Source organism: Lathamus discolor, chromosome 5 (genome assembly GCF_037157495.1).
Source record: "Lathamus discolor isolate bLatDis1 chromosome 5, bLatDis1.hap1, whole genome shotgun sequence".
In the NCBI taxonomy this organism is placed as follows: domain Eukaryota; kingdom Metazoa; phylum Chordata; class Aves; order Psittaciformes; family Psittacidae; genus Lathamus; species Lathamus discolor.
The window spans coordinates 27,198,577-27,220,131 of NC_088888.1; the positions used below are offsets into that span (position 1 = coordinate 27,198,577).

Sequence of the window (21,555 nt, forward strand, 5' to 3'; positions counted from 1 at the left end):
AATGCAAATGTATTTGAACAAGTTCTCTCTCCCCATCTGATGGGGAGCACCTCCCTCATCACAGGTTGGTCTTTTCACAGCATCTGAATGTGGTTAGTTTCCTTATTATTGTTGCCTGATCATTTTCTATTGATTGGCACCTGGTATTTATTTATTTATTTATTTGTTTGTTCATTTTTTCCCATCCATCCCTTAAACTCAATGCCTAGTAGGTAGGTAAGTAGGACATTCACCCATGAAATAATAGATCTACTTCCTGATGGGTAAAAAAATGGTAGTATGTGTTACTACCCAGAAGAGCACCCTTGGCACTGTCCAACAGTTTGTGATAATGTGATATACTGATTCAGGAAGCTGACGGATCAGGCAAAGCATGTATGAACTAAGATTTCACATCTTTTAAGAATACTGCCACACTATGGAACTACAGAATCACTACTTCATAATATTTATGTAATCTCTATGAAATCAAGAGAAGATAACTAGAATGACTTAAAGCATTGGGAAATGTCCTAAAACATGGGCAATTTGTGAATTAAAAGCTTTAGGGTAGATGCTGGAGTCCGAGATGCTGGACAATTTAAGAACAGCAATTAAACCAATAGGTATTAGACACAAGCACCATCATCAGTTCCATAGCCTCTCTCTTCCTAAATTAACACTACTCAGTTTTTACTTTGACTGAAAATACTAAAACTCAGAACTCCACTCCTGCCAAAATAATGACTTGTTGAAACCACATCTAGTCCCTATGCATTTCTTAAACTGTATTAAAACATTGTGAAAATTCATGGTAATGGATAAATTTTAGTTACATACACAAAAGAACCACCACTTTATAACCAAATTCACTGCAGTCAATGGATGCAACTTTTATTTTGACACTGACTATTTTAAAAGACCTGCACTGGCAAGGAGACAAAAGCTATGCTAAGGTAAGTACTGGAAAAGTAAAAATATTGTCTTATACGTACTGTTGATGTGAAGAGCAAACTCTAGTAAGCTTTTCCAGCTCTTCACCGCTCAGGTCTTTAGCCGAATTCTTCAGTGTTGTAACTGGACTAGGAACTGCTGTTTTCCATTTTCTTTCTAAATTAAACCAAAATCAATTTTAACCGAAGTACTTTAATAAAAGTATTATTTCCCTAACATATACATGAAACTAATGGAGAAATACTGGCACTTCCTCTGTGTGCTCTACAGTCTTGTTTCAGACTATGCAAAACAGCACTATATTTTTCACAACACACTTCATTTTAATTGCATCAGACTCACCAACCCTAAACCAAAAATAAGCTCAAAACAACTGGATCAACGTCTTAATTAATAAAGAATGATAAACTATTTGCACCTTTTTCATGAAATGCGTAAGAAGAAATCTAAAGCAGGAATACTCTTCTCTTAATGAGCTCTGAGAAATTCTGATATAAATGCTGCTTTTGCTATGTAACATTTCTAAGCTGGCAAAAAGTATACTGCATTATTTAGAAATACGAACCAAATTAGCTTTTTCTTCTGCCATATCAGTTTAGCCTATACTCACCCCACTGCTCCTGTATAGAAGAAAGATTAGCAAGCAGCTGTTCATGATACAGTCGCTCAAGCTGAATAAACTTCATTGCCTTCTCATCTGAATGGAAGGTTAAAGAAAAATGCACACATATATGGACATGTTATGAGTTACTTATATTCAGCAGCATATTTGAAAGGGCAATCATTATGTACCTGGAATTTTAGATAGCTGGATCAGATTGAAAAAATGGCTAGCATGCAAATTTCTGTTCAAGGAAGAACATAATAGAGGCATGAAAATATCAAGTAAAAAGTAAAGTTGAGAAAAGCTCCAAAAATGAAAATCCTGTTCTCTTCAGCAGTTACCTCTTCCCACCTGCCTTAAGCCCAACAAAAGTTTTTCTAGAAAAGAAACAAGCAAAATGTTCTTATGCCAACAACTCTTATCAGAAAATTAAAAGCAAAACAATCAAATACCAGCACGTATCTCTCAAGAAATACAATTATAAGTCAATAACCATAAATACCTGAAAATATGGTTCCTTTCTACTGACCAGCTGGAGGCAATGTTTAAGAAAATTCCCCCAACTCAAACTTTCAAGAGATACCCACCCTCCCCCTTTTCAACCATTGTATAGAACACTGTTGGACACCTGAGTTCATCCGGTCTTCTTTCTGAAGATTCTGCTTACTCCTATATGAAGAACTCTATCGCCTCCTTTAGGGTTATCAATATATTCACAAAGGTATATTGGTAGTTACATATTTTCAAAAAATTCAGGATAATTCCAGTTCCATCAAACTGGAGTTGCTGGTTTTTCTATTTAAAGCCATGTTTTGCCAGCTATTTGGAATTTAATTCTACAGTAGAATGAGAATAGAAGTACAGAGAATGATGCTCTCGGTAATACAGAAAAAAATAATTTCCATTATTCATGCTCATTAAAACACTGGAGTAGTTATTACAAAGCCACAACCAGTACTTGTTATTCTTGTTAGCCTCATACATACCATGGCTTATGAACAACAATATTAATGCAAAGAATATTCTTTGCCTTCAAGAAATCTGGTATTAGAAACAGAATTACAGATCAGAGAGATAGCCTTAAAGGATCAGAGCAACAAACCTTGAATTATTGTTAAGTTCTACACTAGATGAATAAAAATGTCTGTCATGGATAATTAATACAGTGCAACATGACCAAGCAAGTTCTTTGTTAACCTCAGGAAACTGATGGTTGCAAGTACAGAGGAGATCCTTCATAAATATGTATTATATAGTGGTGTTGAATTCCACACAGCAGGTGTACATTGCATTAAAAATATTCCCTTTGATCAGCTTTAAATAGTGCCCTTTGATTAAAGCAACTTCTATGAAAGAGAAACTGTCTTTCTATCATACTGCTGAATGCATTTTAAATTTACTGTATTTCCACATGTAGAGCCATAATTTACTACAGATTTTTCCATGCCTTTAATTAGCGCTGTGTATTTTGCATTCTCTGTTGGATGCTTTTGAATTAGGATGACCATGACAGAAGTACAGTCTTCCAAGACAGTGAAGGGTATTCTATTTTACATATGCTTTCATACTATCACCAGAGTTATTTCTCTGGTTTTGCACTACAGGCTAACAGAATTTGTATAGGTTTTGAGGATACCTTTCCAGGTTTCGTATACTTTGTTATTTAACCTTTACAATTGCCTATTTGCTGTATTTTGCTTGTAACGAATTACATAATAACCTGTATGCACAAATTCTGTAATTTATGACGGATCTTAGTGAATCACATATACCTTAAGGGCTTACCACTCTCACCTCTTCTTTTCATAGTCCAGTCACCTTCCCTTCAAAGCAAACAGAGGTAAACCCACTCCACCTTTTCTAAAAATGTAATTTCACTTTATGGTTTAATATGACTAATCTCTCCCACAACTACTGAAAAAAAATCCAGTGTTTAGCAGCAGTTCAGCTGTTATAGCTTCTTGACCAAACTTAATTTTATTATCTGGGAACAAATCAAAATAAACTGGACCATTGAACTGGCTGTTCCCAGAAGCTATTACCCATATTTTCCTACAACAGTTTCTCAAAATACCTTGATACGATTTTGACTCATTATCTGCCAAATAATATTGCTATTTTTTCAGGTTGCTGATCTCCCTTAGCTCAGTGTGTTTGGTACTTTTATTCTAATCTAGACACTTGTAGTACATACTCTAGTAAGCTGTTGTGATAATTTTGTTCGTGTTATAACTATGCCCTATTTGATATAACGGAATACATACCCTATCTAGATTGGACATATTCCCAGTTACTAATGCTTAGAACAGAACTTCTCCTATAAAAACAGAAGTTCTTTGAAAATATTCTCTTACTTCCTTGTTTGTGCACAACTACTAATGATTGTATCAGTACAGCTTTTGGAAGTGGATTTATTACTTAATTCATATTCCAGCTGTCTGATTAAGAGGGACTTGCTAACATATTGTATATTCACTTATGGGTAAATTACGTCTGTTCACTTCTTATTAACCCTGACCCACAACCTGTGAGTCAATGATAAAGCGTTTGTCTTTTATGCTTTATCATGCCAGATTATTTTAATATTGGGTAACAATTTCAACAAATAAAAGGATACATTCCTCCTCTTGAAAATAGGTCTCAGCTATCTGCAGAAGTAAAAAAAAAAAAAAAAAAAAAAAAAATCAGAATTATCATTTTTGTGAGGGTGATAACGATGTAATATGAGCTTTTAATCATAGTTTTAAACATCTGTTTTGCAGGTTCATGTTTAGTTTGGATAAAATATTAAAGTTCAGAGTAAATACATGTATTCTTATTCTAGGAAAGATGTTTAGAAAAAAATATCAAACAACAAAGAAATACTAAGTGTTATCACGCAAGTGGATTTGCTCAAATATTAGCTGGGTCTTATGTTGTTACAACAACAAAAAACTATTTCAGAAACTTTTTAAATTATCGTATTAGAAAGTTTTCAAATTACCTGGAAGTATTGTGTTTACTGATAAGAGTTAAAGAATCTGAATTCTGTTACTGACCACTGTTTCCTTATGTTTGACCAAACTGACATCAATGCCAAGTTCTCCTGAGCATTGTGATAAAATAGAGAAATAGAGGTTTCCTGACTGATAAGAAAAGAACAATCTTTGGATAAGAGACTCTAAAAATACCACCTATCACTGCATGAGAGACATACCAGTGACCTTCTGCTTATATCTTATTTACTATAAATGATTACATCAGATATTTCAAGTACATTAAATTTGAAAAATTTACAGTATGAATATTTGAAATTCATGAGATAAACACAAACAGACTCAAGTTCTTTCTTTCTTTATTACTCTTAGACCATCCACAGAATCCAGACAATAGCACTGCAGCAGCCTTCTTCTACTTCCTTTCCTGAAGCTACTCTGCTGTGTTAAAAAGGTTTAAAAATCCTCTACCTCATGTGTCAGTACACTAAGCCTAACATCTTGATATCTGAAGCAATTCGACAATAGAGTAAGTCATTCAGTTAAGCCAGACGGCAGTTCTTTGATTTGCACTGTAGTTGTTACGACATGGAACAAAAATGTGGCTCTTCCTCCTGTAGACTGACATTTCCATAACAGAACAATTAAAATTGGATTTGTAACAAGACAGCTCTGCCAAGGAGGACCATTGGATAAAAACCAAACAAACCTAAAAATTACAACAGCTCTTCAAGACTTGTTCTCTTAGATGGATGTTAATACAGATACGTCAAAACAAAGAAATACCAGAGAACTGAAACAAGAAATAAGCAAACTTTTGCCACTGCATTTAAAGCTCAAAGTGCTAAGGAGGTTTGACATAGAGAAAAACATCATTCCAAATTAGTTACTAAGGAGAGGGAAAATCAAACCTAAGCCAGACTAAAAAAGTGAACCTCTGGTACCTTCTAGCTTTACAAAATGTGTAAGCTCACATTAAATGCTGCTGTAGCAGCTGCTATGTTAGCCAATGGCTAGGAATTGAACAAGGGATCTCTGCCTAAGCATTCAAGATGTCTAGCTGCAACATCTTAAAAACAACTTCACTGTGGCTGGGCAATTTTATTATACCTAACTTTAACAGATCACTGCAAAAAGGAACAGCAAATATATGATGATCAAGGGTTTATACAATGAAAGGCTGTGTATAAACCAAGAACAGAGTCATGGAAACATAAGAGAAAATTATGTTCCAGTATACCAAGTTATTGCTATATCAGAGCTACATATTTTAACTGTAGACAACAGAAATAGATTTCCTATCCTTTTCCTAGTGATGCCTTGGCTTTCAACCAGCTATGTCAAAGCCAAAGTTAAAAGCATGGAAGTGGTAGAACTTCCAGAAGTATCAAGATGCCAGTTAGAAGAAGCACTTTTTCTCTTCATCAAGTAAAGGTCTCAGGATTCAGTGGAGGGGAGGTGTTTGTTTGATTCGCCTCACTGCCCCAACTCACATAAAGGATTATTTCTTGGACTAAAAGGCTAAAGACACCATTGTACTACAGTCCATAAAACCAGCTCAGAGAAAGTAAGTATCCAAAGGCAGTCAGAAAATTAGTGTCTTTCTAATCAGAAAGAAAATTCCACTTTGACTCCGAGTTGGTGGTGGTGAGCGTAAGAGAAAAGATAGATAAAGCCGATGCCTGCAAAGGAGAAGGTGTAACACTGCATAGAAAAGCTAATGTGGTAACCTAAATGTTTTCTTCCAGTTCCTTCCTCTATACAAATAATCTTTGAGATTTGCAACAACGGCTTATTTGTGCTTGCTAAAAAAATTGGGCAAGCTTTCCTAGAAAAGTGAAGAATACGGATGGATTTGTTTGTAAATACAATAAAATATATAAACTTCAGAAGTAAAATTATTTTGCTTCACAGAACTCTACAGCATCGGTGACCTTTACAAGCATTAACTAATCAGTCTTGAGGGATAGCAAATACTGGCAGTCTTCCTATTTGCCATGCATGGTGTGGCAAGGGCCGTGCTTGCAAAATGTGTCCAATAATTGTAGGTACCCTGATAAATGAACATTCAGGTTGAGACACCTCATAGCTGACATGACAATGACTTCCATGACAGCACACAAACATTCAGTCTCAAAATCTTTGGGGCATATCCATTTAGGACCTCATAGCTTGAAGGGCTTGACAAGTGGGCACTTTTGTCTAAGTCTAAGCATGATTGCTCAAAAAAGACAGCAACTTGATAGAGGAGTCTAGATTACAAGTTGTGAATTCCTGGCTTTCAGCCTTATCACTAACCACTAGAGCATTCTGAGTTCAGTACCTCCAAAACAGAACTGGTAAGTGACTTCTAGGGTTCTTTATTAAGAAGTTTTGTATTTCACTTTTATTGTCTTAAAAAACTTCTATGCCTTTTCTCTGCTACCCACAGTAGTCTTCCTAAGTATTTCAGGATCTGCTAAAGCTCTGCATCTGTGTTTTAAATATAGGTACTTCTAAGATTCTGTAACAAATGCTAAACAAATCACATGAATCTCATCCAAGGCAGGAAATGGGTATCTTATCTCAATTAAAGGTTAACCCTTAGAAGAGCCTCTAATGTCCCACAGCCTTTAAATATTCCATACAGGCTTCCCACTAACAACATGGATTGTGAACACTCCAGACCATTTGACAAAGCTCTTTAAAAAAAAGGTAGAAGAGTATTTGCTAGACTTGGCATAAAAGAAAGTTAACGCCGATCTGAAACGATCTGAAAAAAAGACTGAAGATGTCAGATTAATTTTCTGGAAAAGGAAAAAAAACCATTTTTAATAGACTCACTTTACATGAAAACATGAATCCCATCTTTAAATCCTTTATTTTTTTCCCAGATTAAAAAGTGTGTTATGATCCTTCTAAGTTCTGTTTCTTTCAAACACTTCATTCAAATGCTTGATATCTCTTAAGAAAAAAGAGATGGTGACTCATTACATATTTGAATCTGGAAGTATATATTCTCGGTTCTGTCACAGTTCCTGTATGACTTTCAAGAGGTTATTACCCTTAGGGTTTGGCTTCCTCACCCAAAAAGCTGGACAGATTTCACCTCCGTCATGTTTGATGGCACTCCCTACTGCCTGTAAAACATTTTGAAGTTTTTGCCTTAACTGTGTTTTTTTCAAAACTGACCTTTGTACTAACTAATGAACAACCACCAAATTTGGTGCGGCTAAAGGTATAAATAGTTAACCTTAATGCTAAGTTTCAAATAAATGAAGGAATGGTATCAAATATCTTCACTCAAACACAGATTAAAAAAATAATTTAGAATTCTAGGTCAGATGTAAATTATCTGTAATTTGCAATACTGAAGAGAAACCTCTTTTGCAAAACTAACCACTTATTTATATCAAAGATAATAAGAATGTAGGAGTGTCATCACAGTTTAGGAGTTTAAAATATCACAATCATCTAATTTTCTACAATAAAGATAATGCAACTAAGTCAACTCAGACAATGTATAGTACCTATTTACATAGCCCACATTAGACAATACAGCCAAACAAAATGTCTTCTAGTCCACTGTTAGCGTGACACAACTAAAAACAAATTAATATTGCATCAAGTCCTAGAAACATACTCATCTTGCATCATAATCTCCAGAAAGAAAACCATACTGACCAGCTAGTAAAAAAGATTGCTTTCCAAATCACACAGTATTTCCTTTGGTCTTGCTAAAGGAAAGCGAGTGCCAACTATGCTATAAAAAAAGGTGTACACTAAGAAACCTTGAAACTTAACATTCATGCATGAAATTCATGCTAGAAAAGTCTGTAACAGCAACAACAATTTGAGATTGAAAATATTAGTCAGATTATTAGTTGCCCAGTGTCTTACAAGCTGTATTTAAGTTATAATGAAGAGTGATTTTCCTAATATTTCAGCCAAACTAGAATTTCATCCTTATGGAATTGCAAAACCCATCTTTTAAGAGTTTCTTTAACTGAAGAATATACTTTCAAGGCAATTTTATAATTTACCATATATTAGAAGACTTTAGAGGAGATACTTGCTGCGATCACCTGTTATACAATCAAAATACCCTGTCCAGATAGGAATATTGGCATTCTTCCTAGTGAATAAAGGTCTCAAATAAAAACAGTGTGCAACACCTCAGAATCATAGGACGTACCTGATGGAGACACAGGGGCAGTATCTTTGAATCCATCTGCTCAACCTCTTCACGGAGCAAAGAGAAAAGAGACTGCAACGTGTGTTTTTGTTCTTTCTGGTGAAAGTTTTCATTTGCTTCAACAGCATCTTCAGCATGCACAGAATCTGTATCTGTAATAAGAGTATTTTCTTCCTTGATTGCTGTGGTTCCCACTGTAGGAACTCCTTGAAAAAGAACAAGTACTTAAGTTAGGATTCAGGATAGCAGGAAGCAGATAATGACAGAGAAGGATTCTACTGGGGAGCACAAATGTCCAAGGGGACTGTCCCAGACAAGGTGAAAAAGGAGATCCCATAGCTAGTTGGATAGTTTACTTGAGAGTCCAGGGAATTGAGCCAGCAGCGGTGATCTACATTGGTAACACAAGGATGTGTAAACAGAATTTAGCATCCAGAACTTCTTGCTAAGCAGAAAGCTAGGCTCTCCATGGTACATTCTCTGGCAGTCCAACATTGCCTGTCTCCAATTTTATGGAAGTCAAAACAAAAGTCAGACATGCAGAGGGAGGGCTGGCAAGGTATTTGAAGGATAACATAAAGCATAACAGTATAAAAATGTTACAGGAAAAAATTCCTGGGGGCAAATCCCACATTTTTTTGTTAGAAATGCAATATTTGTAGTATACTGCTGATCATCAATATGATAGTTATCAGGAAATATTAAATGAGATAAATGAAGAAGTGTAGAGCAGGCAGTAGTAGCAGGAAACATCAACTACCCATATACAGACTGGACCAGTTTCTCGCAGAGAATAAAAGCAATAAATGATGCCTTCCTATAACATAGTCTTAGGAGTAACCAGAAAACTACAGCTTATTCCTCCAGTTAAAGAACTTTTTTTCCCCATAAACCAATACTGAATTTGATACATTTGCATAGGACTAAACATTTAAAAAAGTTCTCATATTTAAAAAAAAAATTAGAGAAATTTGGCCACCAAAATGTGCACCATAAACTTGTTTATAAATTTAAGTTATGATGAGTATGTCATTCTTCCCCAGCTGCACCCATTTGCTGAAAATCTTGTTATCATTTAAAAGCAGGACAGGTTGGAGGGGGGCACTTTCAAGTAAACATCACACTTTGACTGTTTCTGCAGCTTGGGCACTCAGCGTATTTCAGACTCCCTTGTGTTCATTGCAACTGAAACCCTACATGAAGATTTAGGGCTTAAGAAAGGTATTAGCTGGTCCACTGAAGGCTCCACCATTCTATTTCTGGTCATTTTAAACTCTTTATTAAGTAAACTATCCAGGTCAGGAGTACTAATAATCTCTCTCCATGGGTGGCTATTTCCACAGGGCTTACTGCCAAACAAAATATGGCTGTAACTTCACATTGATTTTTCAATATTAATGAATGTTTCTGCTTTTCTACTGTTTATTTGGGCTTCCTGTGGGGCAAAAGCAACAACAGACATAACTGGATGCAAAATACAAACCAGGAAGTACTTTTAGAGATGAAATTAAGGTTGTTTGAAAAAATATAGCTTTCTGTTCAGCACAAACTAGAAAAGAGAGACCACATGTTCTGGCAAACCTCTTCTCTTGGGTGGGTGGGTGGGTGGGGAACGACACGGACACAAACAAACAAAAGCCCTTCAAACTGCACTTTATTAAGCAGTTAATAATCACCCATCCTAATAAAACACGAACCTTCACTCAAACATGCTCAACAGCAACTACCATGCAAAATCTTCACTGTGATGTTGAGGCTCTGTTGCTAACATGTAGTTTATAAACTGCACATTATTCCTACATACAGTTGAGCTATCCCTCACTTGGAATCAAATTCTGCCCTCAAACTCCTCCTGTGACTCTGAAGCAAGGCCTTTATAACCATTCGGGTTAATTTTACCACCTTCTATTTTGAACACAAAACAGCATTTGTGCCTTAGCGTTAATCAAAAACTTTCCTTGAGGCAGTAACACCTAGTAATGCTATTTCATCATAAAGGCGTTATGGGTTAAGATCCCTATTTATATTCCTCCATGCTCTTGAAAGGTGCACACAGCATGACTTTTTCCTGGAATCATTCAATCTTACTGTCCAAAGCAGATTACTTTTCTTAGTACAGATGATATATTTTTCAGTAGAGACATATATTTCTGATATTTTTAAGAGGCCAGGATTGACCTTTTTCACTTCGCAAACCATTGATATTTACTCTATACATTGATATTTGGTTCCATACTAGAATGGAACCAAAACACAGAAGATATCAATTCTCCAAAGAATGCTCAGTAGGAATGTGGCAGGGAGCTAAGTTCAAGTTTCTGCCAGACTCACAGAGGTTTCAGCTGACATCTTCTATGCCCAGTAGGGTGATCCAATGTTTTTCCCAGGACATGAAGAGAAGCAAACTTCCTCAAAATTTACCTAAGAGTTCACAGAAGGGGCCCCATGTTTGCAAATAAAACCCAATTTTGACAGACCTTGTGAATAAAAATGACAAACAAATTTTTTCAATACGTATTTTTTGTTCTGTCGGTACTGCAAGCACATGAAATTAAGATGCTTTTGCCACCTGCCTAAGAAGTCAGAGGTACACGTATGAGGCATCTGCTATCAAAATAAAATTACGGATATTGTCTTCTGGTTTTTAATTGAATTTTAATTTTCACATTCAGTAGCATTTGCTCAAGTCACCAGTAACGTTAGTTTCTAGTACCAAAACCATATGGCAATCTCTCTTTTTAAGCATTCTTTGGTACTCAATACCAGAAAGCTGGCTCAGAGTGATTCATTCAAGAACTGTTTAAAAAAAAAAAGGGGAAAAAAAAAAAAAAGACCAGAAAGTATTTTTATACACACACACACACATATAGATATATATATATAAATATTGCTTTTAAGAGAAGATATTTCAGACAGGAGTGCTGGTGGAAAAGATGCTCCAACTGAGCATGCTCCAAATCTTGTTTAGTGCAGCACAGGACCCTAAATTAACTAATACTACTTGATTTTTAATAGAATTTGAGTAATTTATTTTCATACATTTCATTTGTTGCAACACCAAATTTATCCCAACCGTTCCACTTTCTTCCCCCACCTTTAAGCTGCTTCAAGAAATAAGTTGAATAATTTAGAGGAAAAGCCTATGTTGCCAAATTTAACTTGGGAAAAATCTATTAAATATAAGTTACAGTGCTATGCTACCTTAAGCAATTACACACTGTGATTTTACAACATTAAGTTACTAGTTATGCCAGAAGTGATCATTTGGTAAAAGCTGAAACTATTTTCAGTGAACAGGGATAAAGTGAAGTCCACATTTACAAAAAGGCATTGAAGCAGCTGCCACTTTATGAATCACTACATGAATCTATAGCACTAAAGTTAATACAACTCATTACAAGGAATCCAAGTATGAATAATCACCAAAGCTTAAATCTGTCAATTTAAATTTACACCACTCCTTTGATCACCAGTGTCCTCCTTAAACAGATATAATCAAGAGTCTTTTCAAAACTATTATTAGCATACAAAAGAATGTGAGAGAAATTTGGGATCTGGCATCTACAGACCTGTCATTTCACTCTGCTGCAGCGTCAAGACAGCTAAAAGGAGGTGCTTCATCAAACAATGCTGAAGTGAAACCTTGGTGCTACTTACTTCAGGATAAGGAAGATAAGGAAATGGGCTCAAAACCCAAACTGCCAGTCAGGTGACAAATTTACTGTAAGCTATCACAGTCTACCAATTTCCGTATGGGGAAATCCTGAATGGATCATTGTTGATGGCAAGGAGAAGACATGAAAAAAATCACTACCTCTGTGCCTTGTCCTTATAATCTTACCTACCCATCCTTTATTGGCCAGTGTCTGGGGAAGGATATTGAACTAGGTGAATCTTCAACCAGACATAGTGATACTTAATCTTGCATTCCAGTTTACTGATTGTAGGAGCAAGAATAATTATAGCTCCAACATATTCTAAGCAACTACAAAAACGTAATAATCAGACTTACAACTGTTTATGCTTTATAAGCAAATACTTAAAGAATGTCAAACACATTGGCAGCGTGAGTACTTGCTCTTTCTTAAGTAAAAAGCATGTCCACAGCAGAAGACTGACTCCTCCAATGATCACCAATCTTCTGCTGAGCAAAGTCCCAAATAAGAAACATGTAGAATGTAGGCTTACATATTCCAGTTTCATAGCTTTAGTCACTAGCAGAAGAAGGAATATGAACAACATGCCTCCTAAGTAAAATGTCATCTTTTCCAGAATGGCAACACATAACAGCAACTCTAACAGGTTTGCTTATAGGAAAACAGAAGATTCATAAAACTCTTCTTTAGCTATAAGTCAAAGTAACTTAGCCACGATTTCTCAGTACCTAAAAGTAAAAAAAAAAAAAAAAAAAAAAAAAAAAAAAAAAAAAAAAATCACCATTACATGCCACACAAGTATTTAGGTTGTGATTCCAGATTGCTTGTGTGGCACTCACCCTCTCAGGGGTCTTCCACTCTGGTTTGATTATTCTCTCCTTTATCTCTGAGCTGGTATAAAGACTAGAAAGAGGGCTACTCAGGAATTGCTTTAAATAACTGGTGTTAAAAATTAAATGGAAGATTCTCACTGAAACAGATTTGTAACATCAAAAAATTGTGACACAGTCACTGCATTGCATGAAAACAGGAGAACCATCATGTGAGAACATATAAAAGGTAAATTAGCCTGTAATCAATGGTAAATAAAATATAATTTTGTATTTTGATCATCATTCTATAATATTCAAGGGTCTTCATTAGCAAAGTAGTAAGAGTTTGTTCATAGGAGTTAAAATTCGTAAGACTTTTGCAGGCAGGATGTTCTCTGTGCTGGCATTTCACATTTTCAGATTTTCAGTTTAAACACATACTGAATGACTTTCTGCATCATTTAATAAGAACTCATTCTCCCTATAATGACAGATATCAGGATCCTCTTTACTAGAAGATACAATTCTCCTAGATTTTGCCTATATGTGCAAGATACGAAACACAAGGGTTCCTTCTTTTCTCTTCTTTACTTATTTTACAATCCTGTAAGATCATAATCAGTTTTCAAATCAAGCCACAAAAGACTTGCCATTTATCAAGAAAACTGTATTTTAAAATTATCTATTTTAAGTAGCCAAATTCCCCATCTTCTCAATCTTTAGATGGAGGGAAAAAAAGAAAGAGATGGAGAAAAAAAAAAACCCAGGCATGATTCAGTTGTTCCAAGTAACTTTCAAAAGATACCTATGCAATGAAACACATGCTGATTTTAATGAATATATTTGCAGCACTACAGACATAAGCTTTATGATGAAAAGCCAATATAATAATAGAGTTGATGCAGACAAATCCTACTTATTCAAAAAGGGAAGAAGCATCTCAAGTAAGAGCATGTAATAAACATTTACATTTTCCTTATCCAGTTCATATCTAAGAGATCTAAAGGAGAAATAACATAAAAAAATGGTAGAAACACATTTCTGAACAGCTCATTTACCCAAAATGCACTTCCTGGGAGTATCTGTTGAGTTTTGAAAAATCAATGTAAATTTTGATAACAACAGGCCAAGATCAAACTATTTGGTAGTTTGAAATCTTGGTGACCAAGATTTCAAATCTTGACACTGGATCTTGATGTTCAAATTAGCAGAACCATATTGCCTGAAATTCTGGCTATCCTGATTTGGAAGTCAGCCCAATTTCCATACTGAAACTCCACAGTTCCCTGCACTCATGCTTCCTTGATTATGTTCCATTTGCTACATAATCAGTGCTTTAATACAGAAGGATCTAGAGTTGTATCTGATTTAGGACTATTAGCAATTCTGAGAAAAAAACCCAAATAACCAACCAAACCAAACCAAACAACAACCACACACCCCCAAACCCCCAAACATTTAGTGACATTTTAAAAATAATTAGTATGACAACTAAAATACATCTTGTTTATTAGCTCACAGAATTAGAACTGCAGTACTGTTATTTTAAGCAAACAGAACAATAACGCTTTTTTATCAGGTACCTTTAGATTTTTTACTGGAGCTTCTTTTGCTTCTTGGACTTCTTTTTCCACCTGGCTGTTTTTCTGCAATTGGCTTTTCCTCCAGCTGGGGGTCCATATGGACATTCACATACCTCCGCTCAGTCTCCTCCTTACAGCTTGGGGTACAGTCTCGAGTGTCTATATTCTCATTATTGTTGATGCTGTCCTGCTCACCTTTCTCCTGTCGTCCCATAGCAATGCTAGTACTGGTCAGAACCTCATTACCATCATTGTCAAGTTGATTTTCATTTTCATCAGCTGAAGAAACCAAATGGGATGCCAAACTTTCCACCCTATAGTCAGCAGGAAGACTGTCCTTTGAGTCTAATTGTAGATTATTTGGTGGAAATTCTCTTTCATCCATTAGAGCGTTACTTGTTGAACCACTTAATCTCTCTTTGGATATTTTTAGACCTAAAATGAAAAAGCATTTATAATATATTTATTATAATGGATACATAACCTTGAACTTAATGCTAGGCAATAAAGAATCAAATCAGCCAAGTGATACAGTTTAAAAGTATGGGGAAGTTCTTTCAAACAGTAATCCTTTATCCCATTGTAAGTCTTAAAGCAAAACATAATTACGTACAAAAAATTATCAATAAACTGGCATTTTTATCCAATTATAATAGGTTCCAGCTACCTGACCAACAGCACAGCTGATCTTTACAGCAGCGCTTACAGTGCTACAGCTTAAGTAATGAGAAAAACAAAAAGATAAACAGAAACCACCCCCACCACCCCCCTTAACCCATGGTTAAAACAAAAGCATTCTTGACACATAAGATCATAGCTAGACTAAAAAATAAACCACAGAAGAATAAAAGCAGAACAACTTTTAATTCTGCCAGTGATGGGATCACACCAAACATGCAGATAAATCAACACTGTTCCAAGAATCAGATGAAAGTAGAACCTGTTTATTGACTCAAATTGTCACTTTATCTTCAAGAAAACATTCAACATGTCTTCAGGATACACAGAAGCAGATGGTTTGTTGGTAAAAAAACCCCTAATCTCCCACTTACTCTCAGCAGGGGTCAATTTTCCCTTTTTGTGAACATGCAACTCTAATCAATGCTGGAGTTAGATGTATATTCGGAGGAAAAAAAGGTAACTTAGCAGCAGAGTTACATGGTACTTATTGTATCAGTTCCTATCTTTAGTTTAAGATGCATGGCAATACTGCTGGTTTAACTTAGCAACTATATAGATGAAATACGGCTCCATTACGCACATCTCATTAGATTTAACTCGCATACTTTAAATAGTGAAGCCAAAAATCAGCAAGCACTCCTGTATTACAGGAGAGATTAGACAAGCCTACTACAGCAGCTTCCTATCCTTTCCTTTTAATGAAAAGGCTTTTTAGGAATCCTGTCTTCACCAGGCTTTCTTCAGTCTTACCGAGGTAACTGAAATGCACACTTGCTAAACATGCAAGATGTCTCATTTTTTCATTCATTGCTAGAGGAATACAAATTGCAGAAAAATGGAAAAAAACACTTTGAGAGTAAGTAGATTTTTCTTTATATAAAGAAACGGATTTCTGTTAAAGATAACTAGAAAGATTTTTCCCAAAATTATTCCTCCACAGCCTTTGCAAAAGGCTGGAAAAAAGAAAACATCACTCCTATCTTAGAGAAGGACAAGGAGGAGGATTCAGGAAGCTACAGGCTGCTCAGCCTCGCCTCAATCCCTAGAAGGTGATATAGTAAGTAATCCTGGAAACCATTTTCACACACGGAATTGACAAGAAGGTCATCAAGAGTAGACAGTGTGGATTTATGACGGGTAAATAGTGCTTAACCAACTTGATACGCTTCTATAAAGAGATGACTAGCTCAGCAGAGGAGAGAACAACACATGCTCTTCACCTTGACTTTGCTAAGGTTTTTGACGCTGTCTCAAATAGCACCCTCACAACAAGCATACGAAGTACAGGCTAGATAAACAGGCAGTGAGGAATTCCAGGGAAGCACACAGAGAGCAACAAGCCATCATTGGCTGGGCAACACACAAGTAAAATTCAGCACCAACCAGAGCAACTCCATCTTCTCTTCCGGCCTGAAGAACTTGTTAACTATTTCCAGCCATACAAGTCTAACAAATATTACTGCCTATCCTGTAACATACAACGTGCTCCAGGAGAGGTTTAGACTGGACATTTAGAAGCATGTCATACCGAGAGGGTGGTCAAGCACTGGAACAAGTTTCCTGGAGAGGCAATTGATGTCCCAAGCCTTACAGTGTTTAAGAGACATTTGGACAATGCCCTTAACAACATACTTAAATTTTTGGTCACCTCTGAATTGCTCAGGCAATTGGACTAGATGATCATAGTAGATCCCTTCCAACTGAAATATTCTATTCTATTCTAGAAAAATAATTAATTGTACACTAGAGACATAAGCCAGCTTCCTTTGGCAATCAAATAAGAAAATTGGCTTTCCTTCAGCACCAGAAATACAAAGAAGGGAACTCAGGAGAAGACACGTATCTGGAGAATGCATCTGTTCATTAGAAGGATGCTCCTTAATCAAGCCCTTTTCTCTCTCAGAGTTAAATATTAAATGAAACATTAAAAGGAGGACAAAACTTTAATTAGAACAGAAAGAATAAGAGTTGGAAGATATCTGTTCAGACACCCACACATTATAGGTATGTCGAATTATTGATGGTAACTATTCTAAAGCAGTAAAAAAAATAATCCCAAACACCATGTTAAACTTGAAAGATTCACTTCTTATTCCTCCTAGCATATGAAATAGTAACTACTGCTGCCCTCCCCAGCTTATAGATTAAATTATACATTAAACAAAAAAGGTTGAAATAAATTGCTCAAAGCCAGTGAGGAATTAGGTTTAACAACAAGAATTATAAATCATTATGCCCTACCACCACTCTCTTGCTTCTATCAGTAGACAACAGTTTATCCTTTCAACAGTTAACACAGGGAAACACAGGCATGAATGCATTTGAACAAGGTGTTTCCTATTAGATTGTACAAAATGAGGAAAAAGATGCTTTTGACAGGTGACATTTTCTATAGAGGAAGCTAACATTTTGATAGAAAACATTAACTCATTTCCTTTTAACATGTGGCTAAAATGATAGTCCCTCTGGAGAGCAGAGATCAGCCTTCTGTGGTTTGTTGTTTGAAACTCAGTATTTCTCCAAATAAAAGCAGCCCTGAAAATCTATTCCTTTCTGCAACCCTTATGACTCCTTACAGAAAGAAAATCCAGAAAGACATAAGTTCAAAGAATTTAGAATGGTCATATCCTTGATCTTTTAAAGGATTCCCCCTATCCCCCGCCCCAGATAAGACTTTTTTTCCTTCCTGTTTTTCGGTGCTGTGACCTGCAATTCCTTTTAAGTTTACCGACACCAGGCAGGTACCAAAGTGAAGCTAAGTCCTGTGAGAATGAACTTTAGTGCTGTTTAAAAACACAAGTAGAAACCCATATTTAGGAACAAAAATGGAATTAGAATCACTAGTTATTTGAACTATATTTAACAGACCATTAACATGCAGTTACTGTGTTTACTGTTTTGCCATTGAAATGAATTGTACACACAACATGCTAAGAAAAAAACATTTGTTTCTTCCTAGGCACATCCTTTTTCCCTTCACTGGTTGCCCAAAATTGAAATAAAAGCTAACACTGAGTAGAATCGTGCTGACCTCTGTTAAAAGATGGTGATGAATGAAAGTGCTTCAGTTCAGTTGCCACACAGATTCATAAATCATGGTGATTATAGCACAAATCAAACATGAGATGGAAAGTACTTGCCAAGTGGCTAAAAGACAAAGTCTGTATTAAAAAAAATAGTTGCATGTTTGTTTGCTTTCAGACAAAGAGTATGTGTGTTATAGAAATGTCTTTCAGGTCAATTTCAACTTAAAAAAAGCCCATGCTTTTCAGGGGTCTCTTTCATGTACTTCAACAACTTTTGCAGTTGCTCATTTCTCTGTGTGCCTTTCTTCCATCTGTCCTTACTAAGGAAATGTAACCTCAAATACAGTTGGTTGGGACTGTATCCTTAAGAAAACGTTAGAACTGGGATCCTTCCTAACCCGGAAATTTGAAGAGGGCATTAAAAAAAACCAAACCAAAACCACAAACAAACAACACCCCACACCAAACCCTCATACTAACACAGCTCTTCTATCCTGGAAAGCTGGTGGGGCTTGTAAATGTTTACTGAGTATATAGCTTAGTATTTAACTTACTGATCTCAGAAGTATCTTATGGAATAGATCAAGATCGTAACACCGTATATCTGCTGGCAAAAGGCTGAAAAGGTTCTAACATTTAAAAAGTTTATGGCAAATAATTTTTTATTTGACTGTCTTCATATAGCTCCTCTTCCAAAGATACTGTTTTCCCTCTCTCATTCTCATGCCACTCAATTATTCTATGTTAATTACACAGAATTAAGTCTTATTTCTTCAAAAGTCAGCTTCCCCATTACCTCACCTGTATTGCTCTATTTGAATTGAACAGACATTTCAGACAGGTTCCTAGTGTTGCCTCTACTCAATCTTTTCATTAACTTCAGTGATAAAACACTATAGCTATATAAAATCTGCAGACACACTATTTTTGAAGGATGTAATTAAAAATTAATTGTGGCAATAACTGCTCCAAAAGGCGTAACATAAAATTCACTAAGACAAACAGAACACACCGTATCTTTTAGAATAAATGAGGCACATCTATATGAAATACAAATTAACCGGTCATTCTGTTGTGAAGAAAAGCATCTCAAAGAGATACCAAACAGAAAACTGACTGCAAGTCTAAGGGTTTTTTTCTCCTGAGATATATTACAGCAAGTGTTACAAGCACAAGAGAATTTACTATGTACTAGCAGACACTAATCAATTACAGCCATCTATTTCTGTTTGTGCACAATATATACAAACCAAGATGTACACAAATAAGAAAACCCAGATGACAGTGAGGCAAGAGCTTTGGAGAGAAAAGGGACAGCACTACCTGTGGTAACACTCATTCAGCTTAGAAAAGGTTGTCATATGAACAACCAAACAGATGTGTAGAGATTTGTGGAATCCTCATCCTTTCAAAGGACAAATTAAGCAAGATTCAGGTTTAGGAACAGGTAAAATAGAAAGTATCTAGGATTAAGGAAGATTCATTTTCTTCATTGTTGCAAGGTTTTATTTGTTTGTTTGCTTAAATACAAGCAGCTTCAGAAGTCCTAGAGGAAAGAGAAATTCAACCTGATTCTGCAAAAAGGAAACAGGACTTTTTTAAACCCCTATCTTTACAGGACTGGTGCTTCTACCACTAGAACAAAAAAGGAAAACTGTAGAAACACTGAAACTTAAATAATGCCTGAACCTAACCCATATATTTCTTAAACAGAATAAAACTGTTGATCTTTCTGATAGCTGGTGTAAAGATACATTACAAGACTACATTTAAATGTTAGTATCTCATTTAATATTGATAAATAATCTTTTACAAATTAATACAATGTGACAACCATCATGGCCATACAAAATCAAAACATGTACTGCAAATTCTTATTATTGCATGCTAATTTCTGTAGACAAGGAAGAACGTTGATCTCATTTTATGATTACATTTACTACTAAAATGAATCAATAAAGAAGAAACTAGATGACTGAGTAGCTATATAGCACTATCTAAAAACTACATACAACATACCATTACATTTCATTAGCTTGCAAGAAAAAGGGCAATGACTACTATGCCGTTACAGGAGCTAATAAACAAAAAGCCCATATGTTCTTTTGAGAAAGTGCAAGTGCAATTTATCTGCAACTGTTTGCCGTTTTTGCAGAGGTGGAAGCCAAGATGCACCTAAACCAACCTGGAATATTACCACCAGGTTGCTTCAGAGTCACCTTGCCTCACCACAGCCAAGAAAAAAAAACAACATACCAGTTGTTTAAGACATACTTAACCATCACACAATTTGCTGCAGAAGGAACAAGACAGTAGGTAAAGAATGTAGGCAATTCATTTAGCTATAATCATCTTACAAAGCAAGACCACTCCCAGCTAGCAGAATTCTGCTCTGCATTGTGTTTTATGTGCAACACTTAATGGCTGGAATGCTGCTGTTTCTAAGCAGAAGGAAATACAAGTATTTATGTGTATACTTCCAACCTGACATCTCTGCACAAAAAAATTACCATGCTGTTGTGCTATCTTAGAGGATGGACTCATTAGTATTTGTTGTTTCACAAGATAGTCTTACATACAACCCCCTTACTAGTTGGCCTTGTGATGAGAGAATCTCATTAACATCCTCCTGACTGTTCTGTTTGCCCTTTATTTGGCTTTGAAATAAGGTACCAGGGTAAAAATAATTTTGTATGTCTTCTCTGCTTCTGTGTCACATACATTGTTTAGGAGGTCCGTCTCTTCAAACATGTTCAGTCTGCTGTCCTCCAAGAAGTATTCAGATGCAGGAACAGTTTATCTAATTTCACTGAACGTACAAAAATGTCTGAGCATGCATACTTTGGTGGATTGGCACTTTATGACACTGAAGTGACATTTCTCAAGTGGCAGTGGCATTACGACTTTACATCTGTAAACAGCAGGAATAGTGAGGTTTTGAGAGGAAGTGCCACATGCTATTTTCAACTTCTAAGCTTCCTAGTCATACTGCTTATTCCTACAGCCTTAACAAACAATGATAAACATATATTGCCAGGCATAATCTACTCTTCCACATTTAACATGACTATAAAAATATGTTTCAGCCAGCAGACAAATACAAGACGTTTG

General features: G+C 35.8%; 1 protein-coding gene across 4 annotated transcripts in view; it reads right to left on the reverse strand.

Moving 5' to 3' along the window:
• The window catches only part of CNST (consortin, connexin sorting protein), a 51,064-nt gene that overhangs the window by 21,247 nt on the left and 8,262 nt on the right, over window positions 1-21,555 (reverse strand). For all 4 annotated transcript variants that reach the window (XR_010613002.1, XM_065680126.1, XM_065680128.1 and 1 more), the window contains exons 3-7: window positions 14,738-15,172; window positions 8,687-8,892; window positions 4,155-4,185; window positions 1,544-1,630; window positions 975-1,089 (exon numbers count right to left, since the gene is read on the reverse strand). Coding sequence is in view for 3 of the 4 variants with exons in the window: in XM_065680126.1 (XP_065536198.1) it covers window positions 975-1,089; window positions 1,544-1,630; window positions 4,155-4,185; window positions 8,687-8,892; window positions 14,738-15,122 (824 nt within the window). In the remaining variant the exon portion in view is untranslated. The remainder of the gene's footprint in view (window positions 1-974; window positions 1,090-1,543; window positions 1,631-4,154; window positions 4,186-8,686; window positions 8,893-14,737; window positions 15,173-21,555) is intronic.